The following is a 20,554-nucleotide window of genomic DNA, read 5'->3' as shown; positions in this document are numbered from 1 at the left end:
GATGATGATGATGATGATGATGATGATGATGATGATGATGATGATGATGATGGCGAAGATATTATGATGACGATAAAATAATCACCATTATAATAAAAAATATGATAATGAATTGGTCATCATTATGAGAGATATGATTATTGAAAAATAGTTTTATAAAGGTTTTTTAAATGTGAAGGCACCAATGGCTTACTCATTCATTGTCTCATAACCAATGTATCTACGTTTTGATAATATGAAGTGCTGATAGTTCAAATGGCATAGCACTTTACTCACTAGAAAAGAAAAAAAAGAGTCATATGTTCTGAATTCAATCGAGAGTTTTTCTGCACCCGTGCACTGTTGATTTTCTGATGGAACTGCATTGTCCATTTTATCACCAAGAATTGGAATGTTTCAGTCAAAGGAAATTGTGATAAAATAGGAATTTGTGAATCATACAGCCACAGAGTATTTTTCGGGTTCTATAAACCTGGTTTACAATTTTCTTAAATTTTCTAATTTTCAGAGTTTATCTCTTCTTTTTTTTTAGGAAAAAAACTTGACCGTTTACATATCGCAATATCTACCAAAAGTGTTCAACACGCCCAACAAACAACAACACGTAACATGTAGAACAAGACAGGACGCCTGTTAGGTGATATTACAATTTTTCCAGCATAGACAATGCTGTTAACGGCCAGGTATTAATTTTTACACCTGAGTACGGTGAAAGAATGTGAGTAAAGACTCTTTTCCAAGGAACTTTGCGCCGAGCGAGACAAATCACAAGACCACATAGCCGCACAGGAGGAATGAAGGGGGGGGGGGGGGGTCATGACTGGTCAAAACAGCGTGCTTATAAAGGGGTAAATTTACAGAAAAAAATTCAAGCCCAAAATATACTTATATCCAAATGTCCTATAACCGCAGTGCTTATAAACAAAGACCATTTGACTGAAGCTCTTTGAAATCATTTACTGGTTATCTACACAGAGAATAATGCAATAATAATAATAAAAACCCTCACATTAGCCTTCCCCATCCCATAAAGTACTTTGCAATAGAGATCAGCATCCTATCTATTTAGCAAAGAATTGTCTGCTTGACACAACAAAGACTGGGTTAAACAACCATTCCAGGGCCTTACAGCAGCACTGTAGCTCTAATATATACATTTTTAAAATCGGGACTATTTCAAATCATGAAATCAAATCTTCTGTCTTGTCAAAGATAGTTTGGTTTATACTCGCAAAACAGTTATATTCATGTTCTCCTTAAATCACTGTAAACGTTCAAATTATTTAAGTGGTAGTTACAAACAAACTTACAATAGCCATAACAAAACAATAATTAATGAATTGATTATATTTGGTGTAAATGTTAACATATGAGTGAAAGGCATAAGCCTCAGTTGCATCATAGCTATTTTGAATGTAAAAAAAACAAAATTAATGAAGGGACAAAATATAAATGTAACTTGTATTTCCTAAAACTCAGATAATGAGAGGGGTCTGAATTGAATTTTATGTTGATCTGGTCAAAGATATAAAAAAAATAATAATCAGAGCACAACATATAATTTTACTGCAATTTTCTTTGCATTTTATCACTTGGTCACTACATAATTCTTATTAACGCATGAAATATCTTAGTTGGATAATAAAAATTAAATTTTCTTTAACCAAAATGATAAACATTGTAATTCCCCAGGAATAATACTATATTCTAAGCTCTTAATGTTATAAATTTCCCGTTATAAAAATTTTATTAGCATATGCAGCCTCTTCTCGCAACATTTTTCAGGTCCCGAGTTCATATAAAACATTCCTACAACTTCAAGCAGCTGGTTTTAGTAACACTTTGCCTCAGTCAGGAGTCAGTCTTTGGACTTGGATCTTTCCGGATGCTTTTTCATGAGAGATGCCTTGATAAGATCTAATCTGGGACTGTCCGTATTATTATCGTGACCAGTACTGGGTGATGGCACTGAAACACTATCTGGTGATGAAGATTGTTGACTTCTGACTGGTGTGCTGGGTGAAATCTGGTTTTGACTGGTGATAGTCAGAGCTGCAGTGGTATCTGAGTCTTTTTCTTGGTGCACGTCATCTCTGGGTAGAATAGAATAGAGATAATTAGGAGGCTTTAAAATAAAGAAAAATATACTCACGTAAAAGAGGCTTTGCATTTTAAAAATATTTCCTCACAGCTAAGGATAAATCACAACTCATGGCATATACTATGAGCAGGAGTGGCAGGTCTTTAAAGAGAGTATTGACAAACAGCATAAAGCAGTGTTATGATTTAATAAATGCAAACATTTATAATCAATTTTGTCATTAATGATGCATATGAAAATATTGGTTGTGTGTCTTTTGTATGTGACCTGGTGCCCACCTTGAATGTCTCGTAAGTCCCAATGCCTTGAAGAGTTGAATTGTGGTCGGAAGGTGGTTGTCTGATGTTGTTGTCATTGTTGTCTGGCCTGACTTGGCAGGGGAAAAAACAGGAGTGGCAGGAAGGAGGCGGTTGGGAGTGGAAGAACCCTCTGGAGAATGGAAAATAGAAGAGGGTGATAGAAATACAAAAATATGAGTGTAAAAAATACTTTTAATTCAAAGCCCTTTTCTGATCAAATGGTTCATCATGTAAAACAGACACCTCGATTATGAAGTCTTGTCACATGACAATGAAAAGTTTAGAGAAGAAATCCAGTACTGAGACACCCACCTCTAAATGAGAACAATCTAATTCTAGTTCAAACCCAAGCAAGACTTCGGATATGGCCCTTCCATAGTTAGAATCGGCTACAATAATCCACATCCATTATACGCTGTATCACAATGTTTGTGCTGAAAACAAAGTGAAATTGTAACTGGTGTATGCACAGTTGGAAGCTGACAATATATATATATATATTGTGAACTTGATTCAGAACCCACACACAATTTGACTCACCCTAAAGATGGGGTTACTAAACACGTAGTGAGATTGCCATTTTACATTCTGGGGCAGCTGTCCCACCTAATAACCCAGCCTTGAGTGTCAACATTACCAGGTTTCAAACCAAAGTAGGCAATTAAGTAAACGCCGGTGAAAGGAGGGGGGGGGGGGGGGGGGGTGTTATATTGAAAATTTAAGTGGCAATTGTATAACAGGTATAACTCTGGTATAAAAGTAAGCTGATATCTCACACCATACAATTATACATCTATATGAAAGTAAAGTGATTATGGTGCCTGAGATTATGTTTCTTTTTTTATATATGCCTCATTTTTGTAAAGTAACAAGAGAAAAACGGTTAATAGGATATATGTAGCAATGACTATCCCGCACAAATCTTTGGGCCTCTTTTTCGCTCACGAAGTGCCTGAATTCGGGTCAAAATATGGGACGAAGCCGTTTCGTATATACTATTTTTAAAAATTAATTACGACACTGTTTATCGATGAATATGACTGAAAGTTGGCACACAGTTAGAAAAAAGGTCATTTTAGATTATGTCAAGCGACAAAACTCGTGCAATTACCATAAGACCGTTAAAAATAGATTTATACTCTTTGGAGTAAAATATTTCTAAAACTACCGGGCGTGGAGGTTTTGTCGCTGACAAGGTAATACATGAACATTTCGTCTTTTTGGTTGTAAAATTTCATATGAATATGACGAGTACTTTTCCCGTATTTTACAAAACACCATCCTAATTTGCTCTTCAAGTTTCAATCTTTTAATCCATTTATTACGCAAGATACAACCAAAGGTCGAAAAAAAAATGCCGAAAAAGCGTCCCATATTTTCGCGTTTTTTTCCTCTTTGCGGGTCATCCAAATAAATGACACCTTTGAAACTGCATAACTTGTTTATTTATGAATGGATTTTCAAAATTCAAAAACATTTTTACTCAGTGGAGATAGGGCTTTGATTTTAGACAAAAATTTTCCTCAAAAAGAGAAAAAAACATTTTTCATAGTCATTGCTAATATATGTAACAATGAGAATAATATGAAAACAGACCAAAGACTAAGTCTGTAAACATTAAGTAAATGCCGATTGATATAACTTGTAATACTGACGTGTCATTTTCTGTAAATTCACAATATGTGTGACCCCATCATATCTACAGGTCAAGTCGATTGGCTGCGAAAGAATGTGGTAATTAGATTAAGAATTCAGTGCAACTCACCCATCCATTATCTAATACTATAAAATTTACCTGTTTTCCTTTGATGACTTCCTTTGAAAGGACTCAGATTCAAGAACTGTTGTTTCAACATGGCAGCTCTCTCTACATCAAAGGCTTTTTTCTGGAGTGGAAATTAAAAAAAAAAATCTTATTTATCACGATAAGCATTCAGTCCAACAGGGTCACACAAGTTTGTCATTATTATGGGTGTATGGTGATTGCAAAAAATAGATTTGAACGGAGGGTAACCCGCTAAGAAGAGGGGTTGGTCCAGATTTTACTATCATTGTCACCCACACAGTTACTGACTGGATTAAACACACTTGGACATTGTTAGAAGTCAAGACATGGTGCTCACTAAGCCATTGATTCAACACTAGCAACAGGCTACTTTTATCTGAGTAAATGGTTGTTAAGAATATCCAAAATGGTGGATGGCTTAATGGTCTGGCTGCGACATAGTCTATTCTTATCCATATTTGTGTTTATCAACAGGGGATTTGTTTTCTATGATATAATATTTGTTTCCATATGATTTGCTGAGGGAACGAATAAAGCATTATGAAGCACATCAAGCATGTTAATCATCGATTGGAATTTAAATTTAATTCATCATTATTTTTCGCATGTTCAAACTTCAAGCAACATTATTTATATTTGTAATTATATTTAATTCACTTCTTATGCTTTTTTTTCAGGAAAATTATGATTCCTTCTTGAAACATATGTCTGTCTCTTCTCTATAATAAAAAATACTAGTTTTGACTGTTAGTTCTCTTTTACAACCACTAAAAGTTACAGTAACACATTTAAAAAATCAAACAGATCTTAAGAGTAAAATGACTGACATCTCACGTAGGGCCTTAATATTCACATTTCCAAAATTTACAGTATACATCAAAAACGTCCCTCACCTCCTTGGCCAAACGGATGGCAGCCTCTGTAAAACTTTTTCGCTCCTTGTCAAAGTTGGCTCTTTCCTCTGTGAACAGTTTTCTTTGCTCTGCAAGATTTTCTTTATCCTTCAGTAGCTGAGACTCATGTAGGAAAGTGCTCTCCATCGAGTTGGAATGGGATGAAAGAGTTTGCTAGGTGAAAAATAAAGGATCAATTAGATAAAACTATAAACAAACAGCCCAACAAAGAAAAACAAATATTCAGCGTCATGTGATCATTGTTTATTCTTTTTCTTGTCCAAAAAAAGTTTGAAAAGTGACAAAACAAAGTTGAATGCAAGCTTTGATCTAAAAATAAAATAACAGGTTTAATAAAAAAAACTGAAGGTAAAATAAATTGTTGAAATCTTTTCAAAATTGGATGCCAAAGAATGAAAAATGATCAGTAAAAGATTGGTTTTATCTCTCTTGAAAATTTATCAGAATAAAGGTGACAATTCATGTAGCAGCGAAGCCTCCATCATATGAGATGTTTGTATCCATAATATAGTTTTTTTTTTTTAAATTGATTGAAGGTTAAAATTTCATAATTTGTATTTCATTTTTCCAATTTATCTAAATAACAAATGAATATTAAAGCAACTGCACAATTTTGCTAAACATTTTGTTGTATATCATCACCCTCAAAACGATAATATTCTTTAAAAAAAAAAAATTCTTGCTGACCTTAGGTAATTGTCTTAAACTGGTTCTGTAGTTTTAAAAAATATGTGTATAAACCAGATCCACAAAATTAATTATAACCTGTATCAAGTCTTCTTGCTGTTCTATTATGGCTTTATAATTCGAGATCTGCTTCTTTAGCCGCTCAATCTCAGACACCTCAGACACAGTTGGAGTCCTTCGTTCCATTGAAGGCCTGTCAGAGACACCTCTCTCTGGCACAGGCATCTCACTAGAAGTGGAAAAAGATGATTGTGACTTCCTCTGGGATGATGACGAAGATGTCGACACTTTGTTGATGTCTGGTTATCAAGATTGAAACCAATAAATTATGAACCATGTAAAAAAAAAAAGAAAACATATGATAGGAATATTTAATTGTTAATTCACTTAATATTTTTGTTACTGTCTCGTAACATTAGTAAACAGGCAGAACATAAAGGAGTTGCATTCTGTCTGCAACATCCGTTGAGTCTTTGGTATCTTTCTTCAAATTTATATGCTATCCACAACCTAATTCTTGTAATATGTCAGGGGAACCAGAATCTGATAATCTAATTTAAACTCTAAATCACATCCTATTTATATTATAGTTTTACTGAAAAGGACGGTTGTGGTTCCGTAAGCTTTGAAAAACGTGTTTTTTTTCAATCATTTCAACTTTATCATCTGGTTCATCCCCCACATAATATCAGATAGTGGACAACCGTCAGGACAGAGGCCATGGATGCTTGAATAAATAAGAGTGTTAATAATTTCCATACAATTAGGTCTTAATATGAATATTGTGTTGTTTTGGGGTTTATTTGCTTGCTACATATTCCTTATTTTATTCATTTTTCTTCTGATCTTCTGTTCCATTGTCAAATGTTTTTCTTTTTTAATGATGAGAATCAAAATCCACAATTAATTTAAAGGGGATGACCAAAGTACGTCTACAAAGTAGGTTTAAGAGTAGTATCAGATCACACAACAACCTGGTTGAGAGATGTAAAGTTTGGTATCTCATTTCTGTAAAAAGAATAAGATGACAACAAAACTTTACTTACTTCTGACCAGCGATTTTTTCATGCTATTGCTGATCTGGTCACATGTATCCTTAAACATCTGTTGGATCTGGTTTCGCATGATGTCACAAGGCATTTGGAAGTAACCTGGAAAATGGAGAAAATGGTATGTGTGTGTTTGGGTTAGTAGGGGGGGGGGAGGTTATCGAGTTTGTTAATGGCATCTCAACATAATTAAGAGTTGAATGTCATCATACTAAATAATACTTAGACACCAAGATACAAAATGATGATTAAATGTAAGAAATATAAAGAAGTGCGATGAAAAATCAGAAAGAAAATGGTTGTGACAAGATATGAATCAACTAATTCTTGGTTCATTACCGTCTCTCTTTTTTCTCATGGACGGATTTTGGTGGATTTTTCTTGGAAGGCTCAGGACGTAGTCTAATTTCATCAGAATAAAAATTAGCTTTGGTACCAATTTCTTCTGGGTCAAACCCTAGATCTACTGGACTACTGATCCAGAAAAGATATGCTTATTATTTTGAAATCCCAGAGATGCAAAGTGAGATATAAAATGATGTAAGAACATATCTTCAAATTCAGTCACAAGCCCTTACTCTCGAATTGCAAATCAAACATTAAGATGCTACAATTTCTAAGAAAATGCAGATAAACGAAAATTTTAAAATAAAAAAGCAGAAATGGAGTAGCTTTCACAGCGGTTTGACTCATGGTGTTTGAATATTGTGCCTTTCTCTGCTTTTTATTCTGTCACTTAGTATCATCAATGTTTTTAAAAAATATAAAATATGTAGAAGCCAGCTTTCCTTCTTAAATAATGCTACATTTTCATTCGTCGGTTGCAATTAACGTGCGGCTTGAAAAATCCTAAAAGTCTAAGATTATAACATAATTTAATCAAGTACTATGATAGACAATTTCAAAATTATGTATCAATCTTGATATCTTGATAGACAATTTCAAAATCAATCTTGATATCTTGAAAATACACCCCCCCCCCCCCCCCCCCAACTAGTTGTTTTCTCTCCTTTAAGAACTGTTTATAAGATGAAATTCTAATGAATAAAAATTATGAGACAGAATAATACAATCACAGATGAAAGTGAAGTTGATAATTCAACTCGTATGTTTACTTAAACTGGCCTTGTCATTTTTACTGCATCAAAAATGTGTTCTTGATTAATTTGATTCAGGCAACATTACTCACCATCTTCGAGGTCAGTGATAGATAGACGCGAGGATCTCAAGGAATCATGATCATCATCGTCTTCCTCATCCTCTTGGGATGAGTTTGAATGATTGACGTAACTTGTTAGCTAATAATTGGGAGGGTGGGGATAGGGGAAGAGAAGAAATGGGATGATGAGTAGTGATAAGTGTAATAGCAATCATTACATGCATTGTATTTATTAAAATAAAAAGAAGACATCAGTGATATTTTTTAAATTTCCATTCTTCGAGAAATCTGCAAAACCACCAATGATATATTGAGACAAATGGGGAATTTCAGAGATTTAGTGTCTAAACTGCTCTTATTCTAAATTAGAGGCATCATCAATTGTTTATTTTTTTTGGTAGGCTGTTCCACAGTCAAATAAACAACAGGGAAAATGACTGCTGGTAATGTTGCAATCTTGACGGGGGGCTTTTGGTATCTCATTGAATGACCGCTTGTTGTGAAAACTGTGGAGTCAAGATATTTGTCTGACTTAGACAAGATCATGGATAGCTTTGTACAGCGTTGATACTTGGACCTTTTTTCTTTGAGCTTCTAATGCTGGCTATTCAAGTTTTCGAATCATATTAGACCTACTATTTGTTGTTTTGTAGTCTGTGAAGACAAAGTTTGCGGTACTACTCTGGACCATCTCAAATCCATATATATATATTTTTTTGACAAAGACAACACTGTTACAGGCCAGGTACTCATTTTACACCTATGTGTAGTGAGAGAAAGGGAGTAAGGAACCTTTTCTATGAACTCAACTTTGCGTAACCTACAGCGGGACTTGAACTCGGTAGGTACCTACAGGTCCATTGACTAGTGTCATACCACAAGCCTGCAAAGCCACATTTGGTGTCATTCACTTCTTGAATCTGCCTGTATAGCCAGTGATCATCTGTAAAGAGGCGAGCTTTAGAATTGACTACAACTGAAAAGTTTTTAATATAAATGTTGAACAGTTATAGCAAAAGGTCAAAATCCATTTTAAGGAATGCTTCTTGCTAAAATACTTTGTTCAGCATCAAATCAACAATAAAAAGACTGCATTCCAACCCATTGCTCCACTACAACTAAATTATTGGAACAACAAAAGCAATTCCATCCTCCACTGCACCATGATTACCTCAACAACAGAAGAAGCATGCATGTCTCCTGTCCGTTTCAGCAGTGTAGACAATTCTCGTTGTAATGACAAGAGACAATCACGTAGTTCAGCATTTTCTTGCATCAACTCCTGGCGACTCTCTTCATAGTTTGACACAAGGACTTGGTACATCTCCTCCTCTTGTCTAGGGAAGGAGAAAGTTGTGATTAAAAGGATGGCACTATCAACATCAATAATGTGCATTTTTATACTTATTATTGTACATTGATAGTACCGTTATTAATGAAGTAGTCTGCAATAATAATAATAATAATAATAATAATAATAATAATAATAATAATAATAATAGTGATGATGATGATAACATACTTAACAGGTCCAGTCTTCCAGGTCGCTCTACGTCCATCACTGCCACCCACCAAGCTCATGATATCCATACCTGGGAATAGGTAATGATATATTATTATGCATTCCGCGAATAAATAACTCCTCTCTCTCTCTCTCTCTCTCTCTCTCTCTCTCTCTCTCTCTCTCTCTCTCTCTCTCTCTCTCTCTCTCTCTCTCTCTCTCTCTCTCTCTCTCTCTCTCTCTCTCTCTCTCTCTCTCTCTCTCTCTTGCTCTTCTAAAAAAAAAGGTGCCAAAAGAAATTTAATTTGCATGATCACAAAAGTAGAGGTGGGGGTAGAGGAATGTTGAATCATAGTTTAACAATCTTGAATATATAAAGTGATTTCAAAAATCAAATATCTGCAGTGTTGCAGTTTACGGAGGATATTTAATGCTATATTAAAAATATGCAAACTTAAAGCTTTCACGTTCATAACAAGGCTTCAGTAAGGAACAATAAACTATTCTGAATAATGAGAATGAGAAATAATCATTTAATTCATTACATAACTGGTACAATGGATTTCAAAAATTTCATAAATGATAACATGTATAAGTTCAACGATGAGGTACAAAAATCCAAAGCTACCATAGACCATTTTCTGTATGAGAATTCAATACAAAGGCCTGAAATAGTCAAAATATAACAATTTACACAGACATATAAATATATCTACTCATTCTCTCCTGAAGCACTTTTCTACTGTACATTCCTCAATAAAAATATCCTTTTCTTAAAACATAGGATGGCTATTTTATAATCAACATTGAATGTTGTGTCGTCAAATAACCTTTGAGGCCCTGGACGCCATTCTCCAAGAAGAAGGAGCTGCTTCAGGCTAATAATCATTTATAAACAGCTGGGGTCATAAAGTTAATCAGCGTCCAATACAAAAAAAAGGGAAAGTTCATAATAGCAAAAAAAAGGGCTATACTGTCCTTCCAACTACACATCCCATGCAGAATACATTACCCACATATCCAGACCCACTCACCAACTTTACGGTCTGGTGCTTTGTCTGATATGAGCTGATGCAGCCGTTCCTTGAGCTTGTTGAGCTCTTTCTCTTTTTTCTTTTGTTCATGCTTATATTGTACGTCTCTTGAGCCTTGCATGGCAGTAAGCTTTCTTAGCTGGAAACAACAAATGTCATATATAAATGAAAATGTTAGAACTATTTTGATATGCCCCAGTCTAAAAGATGTTTCAGGGTTATGAGCACTCATAAATCATAACCTATTGACAAATTATATATTGAATATATATGATTATTGTTGCTGTCATTATCGTCATCATCATCATCATTATCATAATCATTATTTGGTTATCATTATTATAACTATTTTTATTATTACTATTATTATTTTTATTATTATCATCATCATCATCACCATTATTATCATCATTAGTTGGTTATCATTATTATTACTATTTTTATTATTACTATTATTATTTTATTATCATCATCATCATCATCATCAGGATGTATATTTATGTATGTATATGTGTGAGTATATGTGTGTATATATGTATGTGTCTGTGTGTGCGTGCGTGTGTGTGTGTGTATTTATTTGTGTATCAATGCATGGTTGGATGGTGGTTTGAGTGTTAAATGTATAAATGTTGTACTTTATACAAAAACCTATTGTAGTGCACTCAGAGCCCTTTGTTCATTTAGGGGCAGATGCGCAGTATGCATGTTTATCATTATTATTACTATTATTATCATCGCCATTAATACACAGTTTCAACGACAAAAAAAATCACCTCCTCTTCATCCACCTTGATCTGTCCACTCATTGCCTTGTATTTACAGTTGAGTTGTCTCAGCTTTTCCCTGTCTTGCTGTGCTTCCCTCTCCACCAACTCCTTGCTTCTCTTCAACCGCTTGTATGACGACTGCTGGTGTTCTAAATCACAAGACAACCTGTGGTTCCTATGATTTACAAGGCAAAAGAAGTTTTATAAACAAAAAAAATTATGTTAAAAAAAGTTATAATTAGGTCATTTGACATAATTTCATTCAACGTGTAGATTACTGTATTAGTGAAAGAAATGTGAAATTATTTCTGAGTGATCTTCTGCAAAACTTGCCACGACTTTCATTTTTTTCAAAATAACAAAATCAGGAATACCTTTGCTATTATTGAAAACAATATTCACCAATTGAGATCGTCAGTAATGGTCTAAGTGTCTTGTTCTACTAACCCGCCCTCTCCTCAACCATCAAAGAGGCTTAACCAATGATGATATATGTCACAATTTATTACTTTTGACAGAAAGACTTTCACTGACGAAACCATTAATAGATGTGCATGACATTATTAAAAGCTTTAAATTCTGAAGGATGTAATTCTACCAAAATATCCATGCTGAGAAAGTACCAAATGTGACCAATCATCTCAAAAATTAATCCAATGTGTGAAATTATGAAGCTCAACTTATATAACTTGAGTTATATAAATGCATTTATAAAAGGCAGAGTATTTTATTTCTTTAACCTAAAAAAACCCCAAAAAAACAACCAAACAAAAAAACCTAAAAAATCTTATCATTTTGACTTTAAACTTAATTTTCTTCAACGAGATAATTCTGACATAATACTACATGGATGCAGCGGTCAAAAATCTTCTATTATCATCTGCCTCTCCCAGACATTTCAAGAGCTTTAAAAAAAATAATCAAGTATTAAGAAAAATATGTTGAATCTCCAAATCAAACAAATGAATGCAAGAGAGTTCTTTGAAGTTTTGCAATTTCTAGCGATGCATGATTATTTCATGGAAAGCCAGTCTGTACCTGAGATCCAGCTCATCTTTCACTGCTACAGTTTTGTGGTACATTGTCAGGACATCATGGAAACGATTCAATATGAAGACAGGGTCAAGGTCATTTGGCTGTTTGGATTTTATTGGTATGCAAGGTAGACCTAAGAGCTCTAATTCCTGGGAAAGAGGAAGAAAAATAAAGTCTGACTTCAAGAAAGCATTGTAGTGTGCATAAATACAATACAAATGAGATAATCTATCTACAACTAATGAAATATCATGTGTCTAAAAGAAATTAAAATCTATAATGTCCTTGCAGGTGCTTATATCTATCACGACAAATGAGAGATAAAAGTATTCTTCACTGATAAAGAAATATAAGGTGCCAATGAGTTGAATCATCTTTTTTACAAGCGCAAAATGTGTGGATGTTCATTCTTGTCATAGATCAATGGCTGAACGTTTTTATGACAGTCAAACAACATGACATGGGTACTGATATAATGGAAACAAATACATATTTCAAAATTTTTGGCCTTGGCATTATATCTGTTAGTACTAGAACAGCTGAAGAAGAAGAAATGCAATAACATATTATTAAAGACGAATGGTATTAATTGACGAATACATTTGTTTCATAGATGCAGCACATCATGAACATTTCAAATACATCAAGAATGGCTTCTTGTGTTTCAGATATTAGTGAATTCCCAATTGCCAATGTTATTTAAACATTTGGAATTGTATTGTAATTTTATAAGGAAATTTCATTGTTTACCTGATTGATATATGCAAGGGAGTTAAGTAGGTTTTCCAATGTACAAAAGTCCCTGCCTGGGTCCTCTTTCCTCTCCGAGGGCGGGGTGTCTGGGACAATGACCAAACCAATATTGCTATGCCTGGATTGAGAGAGCCATGGGTTTCTCGAGTTGGAACCCATTGATGCCATTGGGGTTCCAGGGACTACAAAAGACTGGGAGCTCCATCCTGCCATTTGGTATGGTGGCAAGGAGTGGGACTGTATAAGATGTAATAATATTGAGTATAAACGGTGATAAAAATTATCTGTGAAATTTTGAGGCACATATTATATATCTTTTTCTGAAAAATGTAAAATGTATTTCTTTCTGAGCCACCATGGTTGATCTGCTAGTGGACGCTTGTAAATCTCACAACACCACCTAAGCCAGCTTTGTGTCCTGCTTTGTCCCAGCGAGGGAAGATGCCTCTGTGTTACATTTTCTAAGCTACTCTTTCAATGAATGTCTTATAGGTCAAAAAGGTTAATCCTATTCCAAATATAAAAGCCATTTAATTAATTTGGATATATTTTCCTTGCTACTACAAATTATATCCCAAAAAATTCAACGAGTTGTAGTAGGTATATATTGTATTTAAGTGTGTTCTGGTTTGTAGGATTTTTTTTTTTAATGGAGTTGTTGTGAACTTCTCTTCTGTTGTGAAACTTGAAACCCTGAGAGTTTTTTGACTGTTGTTTGTTCTTTCCTCTCATGAGTGTCTGACTTTACAACCAAATATATAAAACTAAAACCACTTATTTGTTTTTGCTCTTTCAATTTTCGCACCTGAAACACATCTTATAACCTTTTTCTTATTGCCGGTCTATTCCCCGTTTGCCAAATCTCAATCAACGCCCACCTTCACTTTGGTTGAGAAACTTATAATCCCCTTAAGGCATGTTATTGTTGATATTTTTTTTTCATCTCATCACGGCCAAGTTTAAGTTAAAAATAAATATTCACAAAGGACGAAAGAGAAATTATTCACTACAAAAAAACGATGTCAGTATAAGAATGAGACCAGTCCGTGGCAAAATTGTTTTCATCTGTCAGTGTTAGTGTTTTATAATTTTTTAAAATGAATTTAGGTGATATCATTTTTATTTTTATCATTCTGGCACCATTAAATTTTCTCAGCTCATGTCTAGAGTCAACTTATCTTCTACTTAAAATATTTCCATTTAAATATTTTTTTAAAGACATTGTAAATAAACAAATCAATTGCCCAAATCAAATTGGAATTAATTGAAAAAAAAAGTATTGAGGCATGAGTTAAGATGAAGTATAATTTCTTTATGGGGAGTTGACCTAAAAAAAAAAATTTAGAAAAAAAAAATGTGTGTTGTGATTGAAATTGATCATATGACCAAGAACAAACTATTCAGCAAAGATCAACATGGTTTCATGGCGGGAAGGTCTACAGTAACAAACCTACTTGAAACAATGGATGACTGGACGAGAGACCTGGAATTAGGCAACAATTTAGATGTCATATACCTCGACTTCAGAAAGGCATTTGACAAAGTTCCACACTGGCGCCTAATCAGGAAATTGGAACAGTATCAAATTAATGATCAGACAGTCAAATGGGTCCGAGATTTCCTCAAAGATAGAAGACAAAAAGTGATAGTGAATGGAACAGCATCAACAGAGAGACTGGTAACAAGTGGAGTTCCACAAGGAAGTGTACTGGGACCAGTTCTCTTCCTGATTTATATCAATGACTTGCCAGACAATCTATCATCTAAATGTAAAATCTTTGCCGATGATACTAAGCTCTATGGAGTAGCTAATACAGAAGAAGAAAGAAACACCTTACAACAAGATTTGAAAAAGCTTGAAGAATGGTCCGAAATATGGCAGATGGAGTTCAATGTAGATAAATGTGCAGTTCTTCACCTAGGAAAAAACAACAGAGAAGCAAACTATATAATGAAAGAAAAACCCCTGCAGAAATCCAATGGGGAAAAAGACCTAGGAGTATTTATTGATAGGAAGCTAAACTTCAAGAAGCAAATTAAAGATGTTCAATCTAAGGCTAGTAAAACACTCGGAATAGTGAAAAGAAATTTCAAGAATCTGAAAACAAAACACATGACTACCATCTACAAGACTATTGTTAGATCAAAGCTGGAATATGCTAACTGCATATGGTATCCGAAGTTTGAGGGAGACAAAGACTGTTTGGAAAGAGTGCAAAGGAGAGCAACAAAACTTATCACACACCTGAAAGACAAAACATACTGTGAGAGATTGAAAGAATTAAATCTCCCGACTTTAGATTACAGGAGAAGAAGGGGAGATATGATCCAAACATATAAAATAGTAAAGGGAATAGACAGGGTAGAGGCAGGATTCCTTAAACCAAACAAGAACATTCAGACACGAGGAAACAGCAAGAAACTGAAAAAAGAACGTTTTAAAACAAATGAAAGAAGGAACTTTTTTTCATCTAGAATTGTAAATAACTGGAATAAACTACAAGAAACCACAGTATCAGCAAAAAATTTGAATAAATTCAAAGCAGAGTTGGAGATAAGCAACACCCTAGGAAACAAGTTCAATTATAAAAATTGGTCCAATCATTAATAGATGAGGAGGAGCGAAGGAGACTACACCAAGTCTAAAAGCTCTATACAGAGGTATCCAGGTATCCAGGTAAATACGGGATGCATCGGGACGATTAAAAACATGTTTCTCTCACCTTTGTGGAAAAAATATTCACTTCCTTCTCAGATCCGGATTCATTAGAAATATATCACCTTTGTAGTTTAAGTTATACATGAAATATACTAACTTGATCATTACAACTCACAACAAATCATCTAATCATCTATTCCTCCTTTCCGCTGGTTGTCACTCAAGCTCTTCTGTTGTCAAGAAAAAATATTTTGAGTTCCTTCCCTTATGTGCCTAGAGTTAATTAAAAACTTTACCTAAGCTTTTCGGTAGCTATTTTTAATTTGAAACGAAATTCTCTCTCTCTCTCTCTCTCTCTCTCTCTCTCTCTCTCTCTCTCTCTCTCTCTCTCTCTCTCTCTCTCTCTCTCTCTTGGAAAGGGGTTGGGTCAGAGACAGCGTGAACATATTCTTGGTCAGGGAGCAATTCACACACCTGTCTGTTATCACCAATGGTCTGGTGTGTGCGTGTGTGTGTGTGTGTGGGGGGGGGGGGGGGGGGGGAATGAGTGTCCATTTGAGTAAGGCTGCACATACGCTGGGAGGACCATTATTCGAGCCTCGCTGTTTGCATTTCGATACTTTTTTTTTTCAGCATGAAACTGTCCAGTTTGCCTGGAATATCCCTTTGAATTTAATAAAGGGGTAACCCCCCTGCCTTTTCCGCTACCACCACCCTCTTCTTCCTCCTCCTCCTCCTCCTCCTCCGCCTCCTCCTTCTTCTTCTTCTTCTTCTTCTTCTTCTTCTTCTTCTTCTTCTTCTTCTTCTTCTTCTTCTCTCTTCTTCTCTCTTCTTCTTCTTCTTCTTCTTCTCAACCACTACCACCACCTCCTCCTCTATCTCCTCCTCCTCCTCCTCCTCCTCCTCCTCCTCCTCCTCCTCCTCCTCCTTCTTCTTCTTCTTCTTATTCTTTTTACGGGATCCTCCGAATTTTTACGGCCGTCTCCAACAGGACGAAGACATTTGTGTGAAATATCTTTCATAAAGACATAACGCCCCCACCAATTGTTGAGCAAAAGAACTCGGTAAAGTTCGCACAAGACATGTCACGAAAACCCAGTGGTCACCCACCGGGTACGGTACATATTCGCCACTCTTGACTTATGTTCACTGCGCGGCGCTTTGAATGTAATAATGTGAAATATTACTGAACCTTAACTTTCTCTATACTTCTCATGTGACAATTTTGCACGTTATATCCATATTATTAGGCTTTTAACGAAATCGGGTCGAACGAGACGCCGAACGCCGAATCCGAACGGATATAGCCTTCTCACGTGACCATGAACGAGATCTGGATAGTGAAGACTCTCAAGCGGTATGCAGCATCGGATCTAAGGTCACCTGATAGAGGATAGCTTGGGTTGCTGTTGGCTTGTGTTAGGGGAGGGGCAAGGTCAGTGTCATTCAATAGTATATAATTGTGCACGTGGCGCTCTATACAGAGAGAAAATTATAAATTGATTACGGGTGAAGGTGGGGGGAGGGGGGAGGGGGGTGGGGCTTGACCCACAAACGATCGAGGTGTTGGGCTTCGGGTAGACCATGATACGAAATCAAAGAGAAAAGGCCGCTGGTACTTGGATGGTGGAAATGGTTGGGGGGTGGGGGGGGGGGTAGTGACCATCAGCATGGGATGTATATATTAACATTAATAATATAGGCAATAGATGACCAGGGATGTGTATTGTTTGTGTATTGTTTGTATATGTTTGTGTGTGTGCGTTTGTGTGTGTGTGTGTGCGCGCGTGTGTGTGAAAGAGATTACACAAAAATACCTTTCTCGGGAGCTTCCAAATGATTACGTATACGATAAATTTGAAAACCACATTGTTGAATCAGCTTGCAGAAAGGAGAACATTTATCTTTGTTTCACAAAAATAGGTTTAGAAATAAAAAATTTTTCTAGTAGATTGATTTTGAAAAAAATATTGCCCAATTTTTTTTTTATTTAATGATAGTTTCTTTATTTTCCGGTCGGTTTCTTGATTTATATCTCATTTTTCAATTCTCAATGCGACGAGCACACTGATGTATCTCGTGTGATTCAAAAGCGTTGTTTGTTAATATATATCACTATAGTGAGTCCTCACTAATTAATTCCTGAGCGTTGATATGGTGACGCAACTATTACATACAAGACCTTGCAGTCGAGTCGGCAGGGCTTTTGGGTTACACAATCACTATTTACCCATCGGTCAGCGGTACTCTTTGATGTATACAACACTCACCGCCTTTACGCAAAGCCGCCTGCCCATAAATCAAGAGATGGTCTCCTAACTGTTCACAAGCGAACTGTCAAACGAGCAATCGATGATTGGATAAGAATCTCAAGATCTCATATAATAAGGTAAGTTTTGGAGAGGTGATATCCCCCCACCCGTCATCGGACAGAACTTTCATTGCGTTATATTATATAAGCTCCGCCTCCTCTTTCTATTCCGGAGTGACGAGATTAGACGAGAGGACGCGAGAAAAAAACTGATCACGTGATCGGTAAGTCGTTCGTTCGGTGTCCGTTCGGTGAGCAACTATAACTCGGTATTATCAGTTTTTATGAATGTAGAAATCCCCAGAAATCCCAACAGTCAACTACGCCTCTGGCTTTCAACTATTCATTCTAACAACTATTGCTTATGTCAAGTATTTATTTACAAAGTGTACAATTTGCTATGCCATTTTGAACCTAGGTTGGCAATGTTAGGGAGTAGTGCACACGGATCTCGAGAAAATTAAACCCCTGGCCATGCCTGTGGTCGGAAGCATGCCAGTTTGTCACAGACCCAGTTTATCACAGACCCAAGTGTGAAGCATGCCAGTTTGTCACAGACCCAATTTATCACAGACCCAAGTGTGAAGCATGCCAGTTTGTCACAGACCCAGTTTATCACAGACACTAGTGTGAAGCATGCCAGTTTGTCACAGGCCGATCCTGCGTCGACTGTGCCATGATCACGATGTGCTAATACCGACACTCCCAAAAAGAGTAAATGAATTATTGATTGATTGTATGAATTGAATATTATTTTTCAATTATTGTTTTTAACGAAAAAACAGTCATTGGTGAAATTTTACAGAGTAATTTTCTTTGATTTGCAAAAAAAAAAAAAAAAAGGAAAAAAAAAAAAGAACTACACAAGATGAATTAACATAATTTTAGAGGGACTATCTCTACATCAGCAATTTGAAGGTGGAGAATAAAAACCTTAAGTTACAACTACAATGAAAAAGAGCTGTAATTATTACTGTCGTCTTCACTCAAATACTTAAGTTAAATTAGCGGTCTTCTTCATGAATCTTTTTTCAAGACATAATTGTGTTGAGTTTTTTAAAAAAATGTATATAGATCAATACAGTTTGTGTGAAAATATGTTAAATGTAACTGGAAGTTTAAATTGAAGGGCTCAAATTAATGTCGGCATACCAAAAAAAAAAAAAACCCAACAAAACAAACAAAAAAAAACAAACTCTAGAGTACCACTTTTTGCAGGACAACATAAACATTTAAGTAATTGTACATCATATTTACAGTCTAACAGAAAACAAAACAAATTCATCTGTCATCTTAGGTCTACGTGGGCTAATCTGGAGCCAGTGACAAATTGGGGTTGTGATAAACTGGGCAGCACTCCTGTGGTCGAATTCAGTGATCGTAATAACAACAGAATTCAGTGTGTATATATTGTTAATGTAAAACATCCAAAGGTTCACTCATACCTTTCCTTTTCACATAGAAAGGAAACTTTCCAAAGTATGGTATTGTAACCAATGCAAACAAATTCTGCTTAACGTCACGAACAATCGTATTGTTCGAGCCCATTATCATTAAAATCCATTTTGAGGGCTGTGAAGATACACACGTCAACGCGTGCGCATGGGTTGCTTAAGCATGATTTCTTCCCCGAAGTCCCAATCACAACCCCTTCCCTTTTCTGGTTTTGTGAGTGATCACACTACTAAATACCCGTTGCAACCTACTGATTTCTCATTTAGTTACCGTACAAACTTTATTTTTATTAATTTCAGGAGGACGTGCGATGCCATATCCGTATTTTTCTTTTAGTCATAATTTTCTTCTTTTCCACACACATACACACACACACACACACACACACACAAACTCTCTTTCCCTCTCTCTCTCTCTCTCTCTCTCTCTCTCTCTCTCTCTCTCTCTCTCTCTCTCTCTCTCTCTTTTTTTTTTTTTTTTTTCTTTTTCTATCCACGTCTCTATTTCTCATTTACCTACCCTCAATCTCTATATTTTCAATCCCAACAACTCAAAAGGAACAAATGACAATTTATCACCAAAACAATCAGTAGGAGTTTTTGAAAATATCAAATTGAGAAATTAGGGAGCAGGCATTGGCGCACGATAAAGATCTGAACAAGTTTTATGAAACGGTGCCAAACAATGCAAGAAACTATTTTTCTTTCTTGCTTTGTCCCTAGACCGTTCCATATACACTTGTTCAGTAAGAGTTTTATAGATAAAATGATGATGCAGTTGAAGTAAAATGACAAAACAAAGACAACAACAAACATATCTTCTTTTTCGTACCGTCATCTGAATTTCGTATTCAACAGAGAAACCATATTATGGTATTGCATCAAATTATAGATAGTTCGAAGATGACGTCACTCAAGCCTTTGTTGTTATATTTTGCCATCCGCGTTTGTGAGTAATGCTCACTGAACTGTATTATCCCGACTATAAACGTTCATGGATACACACAGTTTTGTGTGTTGGTCCGTTATACTTCCGGATGGCAAT

General features: G+C 35.5%; 1 protein-coding gene across 1 annotated transcript; it reads right to left on the bottom strand.

Annotated features, from left to right (window-relative positions):
- Positions 1-97: 97 nt before the first annotated feature.
- Positions 98-15,976, bottom strand: LOC144962744 (afadin- and alpha-actinin-binding protein B-like). Its single transcript, XM_078895964.1, has 14 exons — positions 15,809-15,976; positions 13,083-13,322; positions 12,336-12,481; positions 11,304-11,472; positions 10,531-10,669; positions 9,518-9,587; positions 9,167-9,332; positions 8,026-8,134; positions 6,834-6,938; positions 5,866-6,086; positions 5,080-5,253; positions 4,196-4,286; positions 2,380-2,530; positions 98-2,093 (listed from the first exon to the last, which is right to left on the bottom strand). The coding sequence occupies exons 2-14, from the start codon at positions 13,296-13,298 to the stop codon at positions 1,859-1,861; spliced, it is 1,992 nt and encodes a 663-aa protein (XP_078752090.1). The 5' UTR covers positions 13,299-13,322; positions 15,809-15,976; the 3' UTR covers positions 98-1,858.
- Between the last annotated feature and the right edge of the window lie 4,578 nt (positions 15,977-20,554).

The sequence above is a fragment of the Berghia stephanieae genome, chromosome 1 (genome assembly GCF_034508935.2).
Source record: "Berghia stephanieae isolate SIO BIC M18660-M18661 chromosome 1, UCSD_Bste_1.3, whole genome shotgun sequence".
NCBI lineage: Eukaryota > Metazoa > Mollusca > Gastropoda > Nudibranchia > Aeolidiidae > Berghia > Berghia stephanieae.
Note: the sequence above shows the minus strand (reverse complement) of the source record. Positions and strands in the feature narration are given on the sequence as shown.

Bases quoted from the DNA above. Each gene is read 5' to 3' on its own strand.
- LOC144962744 (XM_078895964.1), bottom strand. From the start codon at position 13,298: ATGGCAGGATGGAGCTCCCAGTCTTTTGTAGTCCCTGGAACCCCAATG. The intron at 6,087-6,833 runs GTAAGTAAAGTT...CTTGATAACCAG, and splicing joins GAAAAAATCGCTGGTCAGAA to ACATCAACAAAGTGTCGACA. The intron at 4,287-5,079 runs GTGAGGGACGTT...TTTCCACTCCAG, and splicing joins CCATCCGTTTGGCCAAGGAG to AAAAAAGCCTTTGATGTAGA.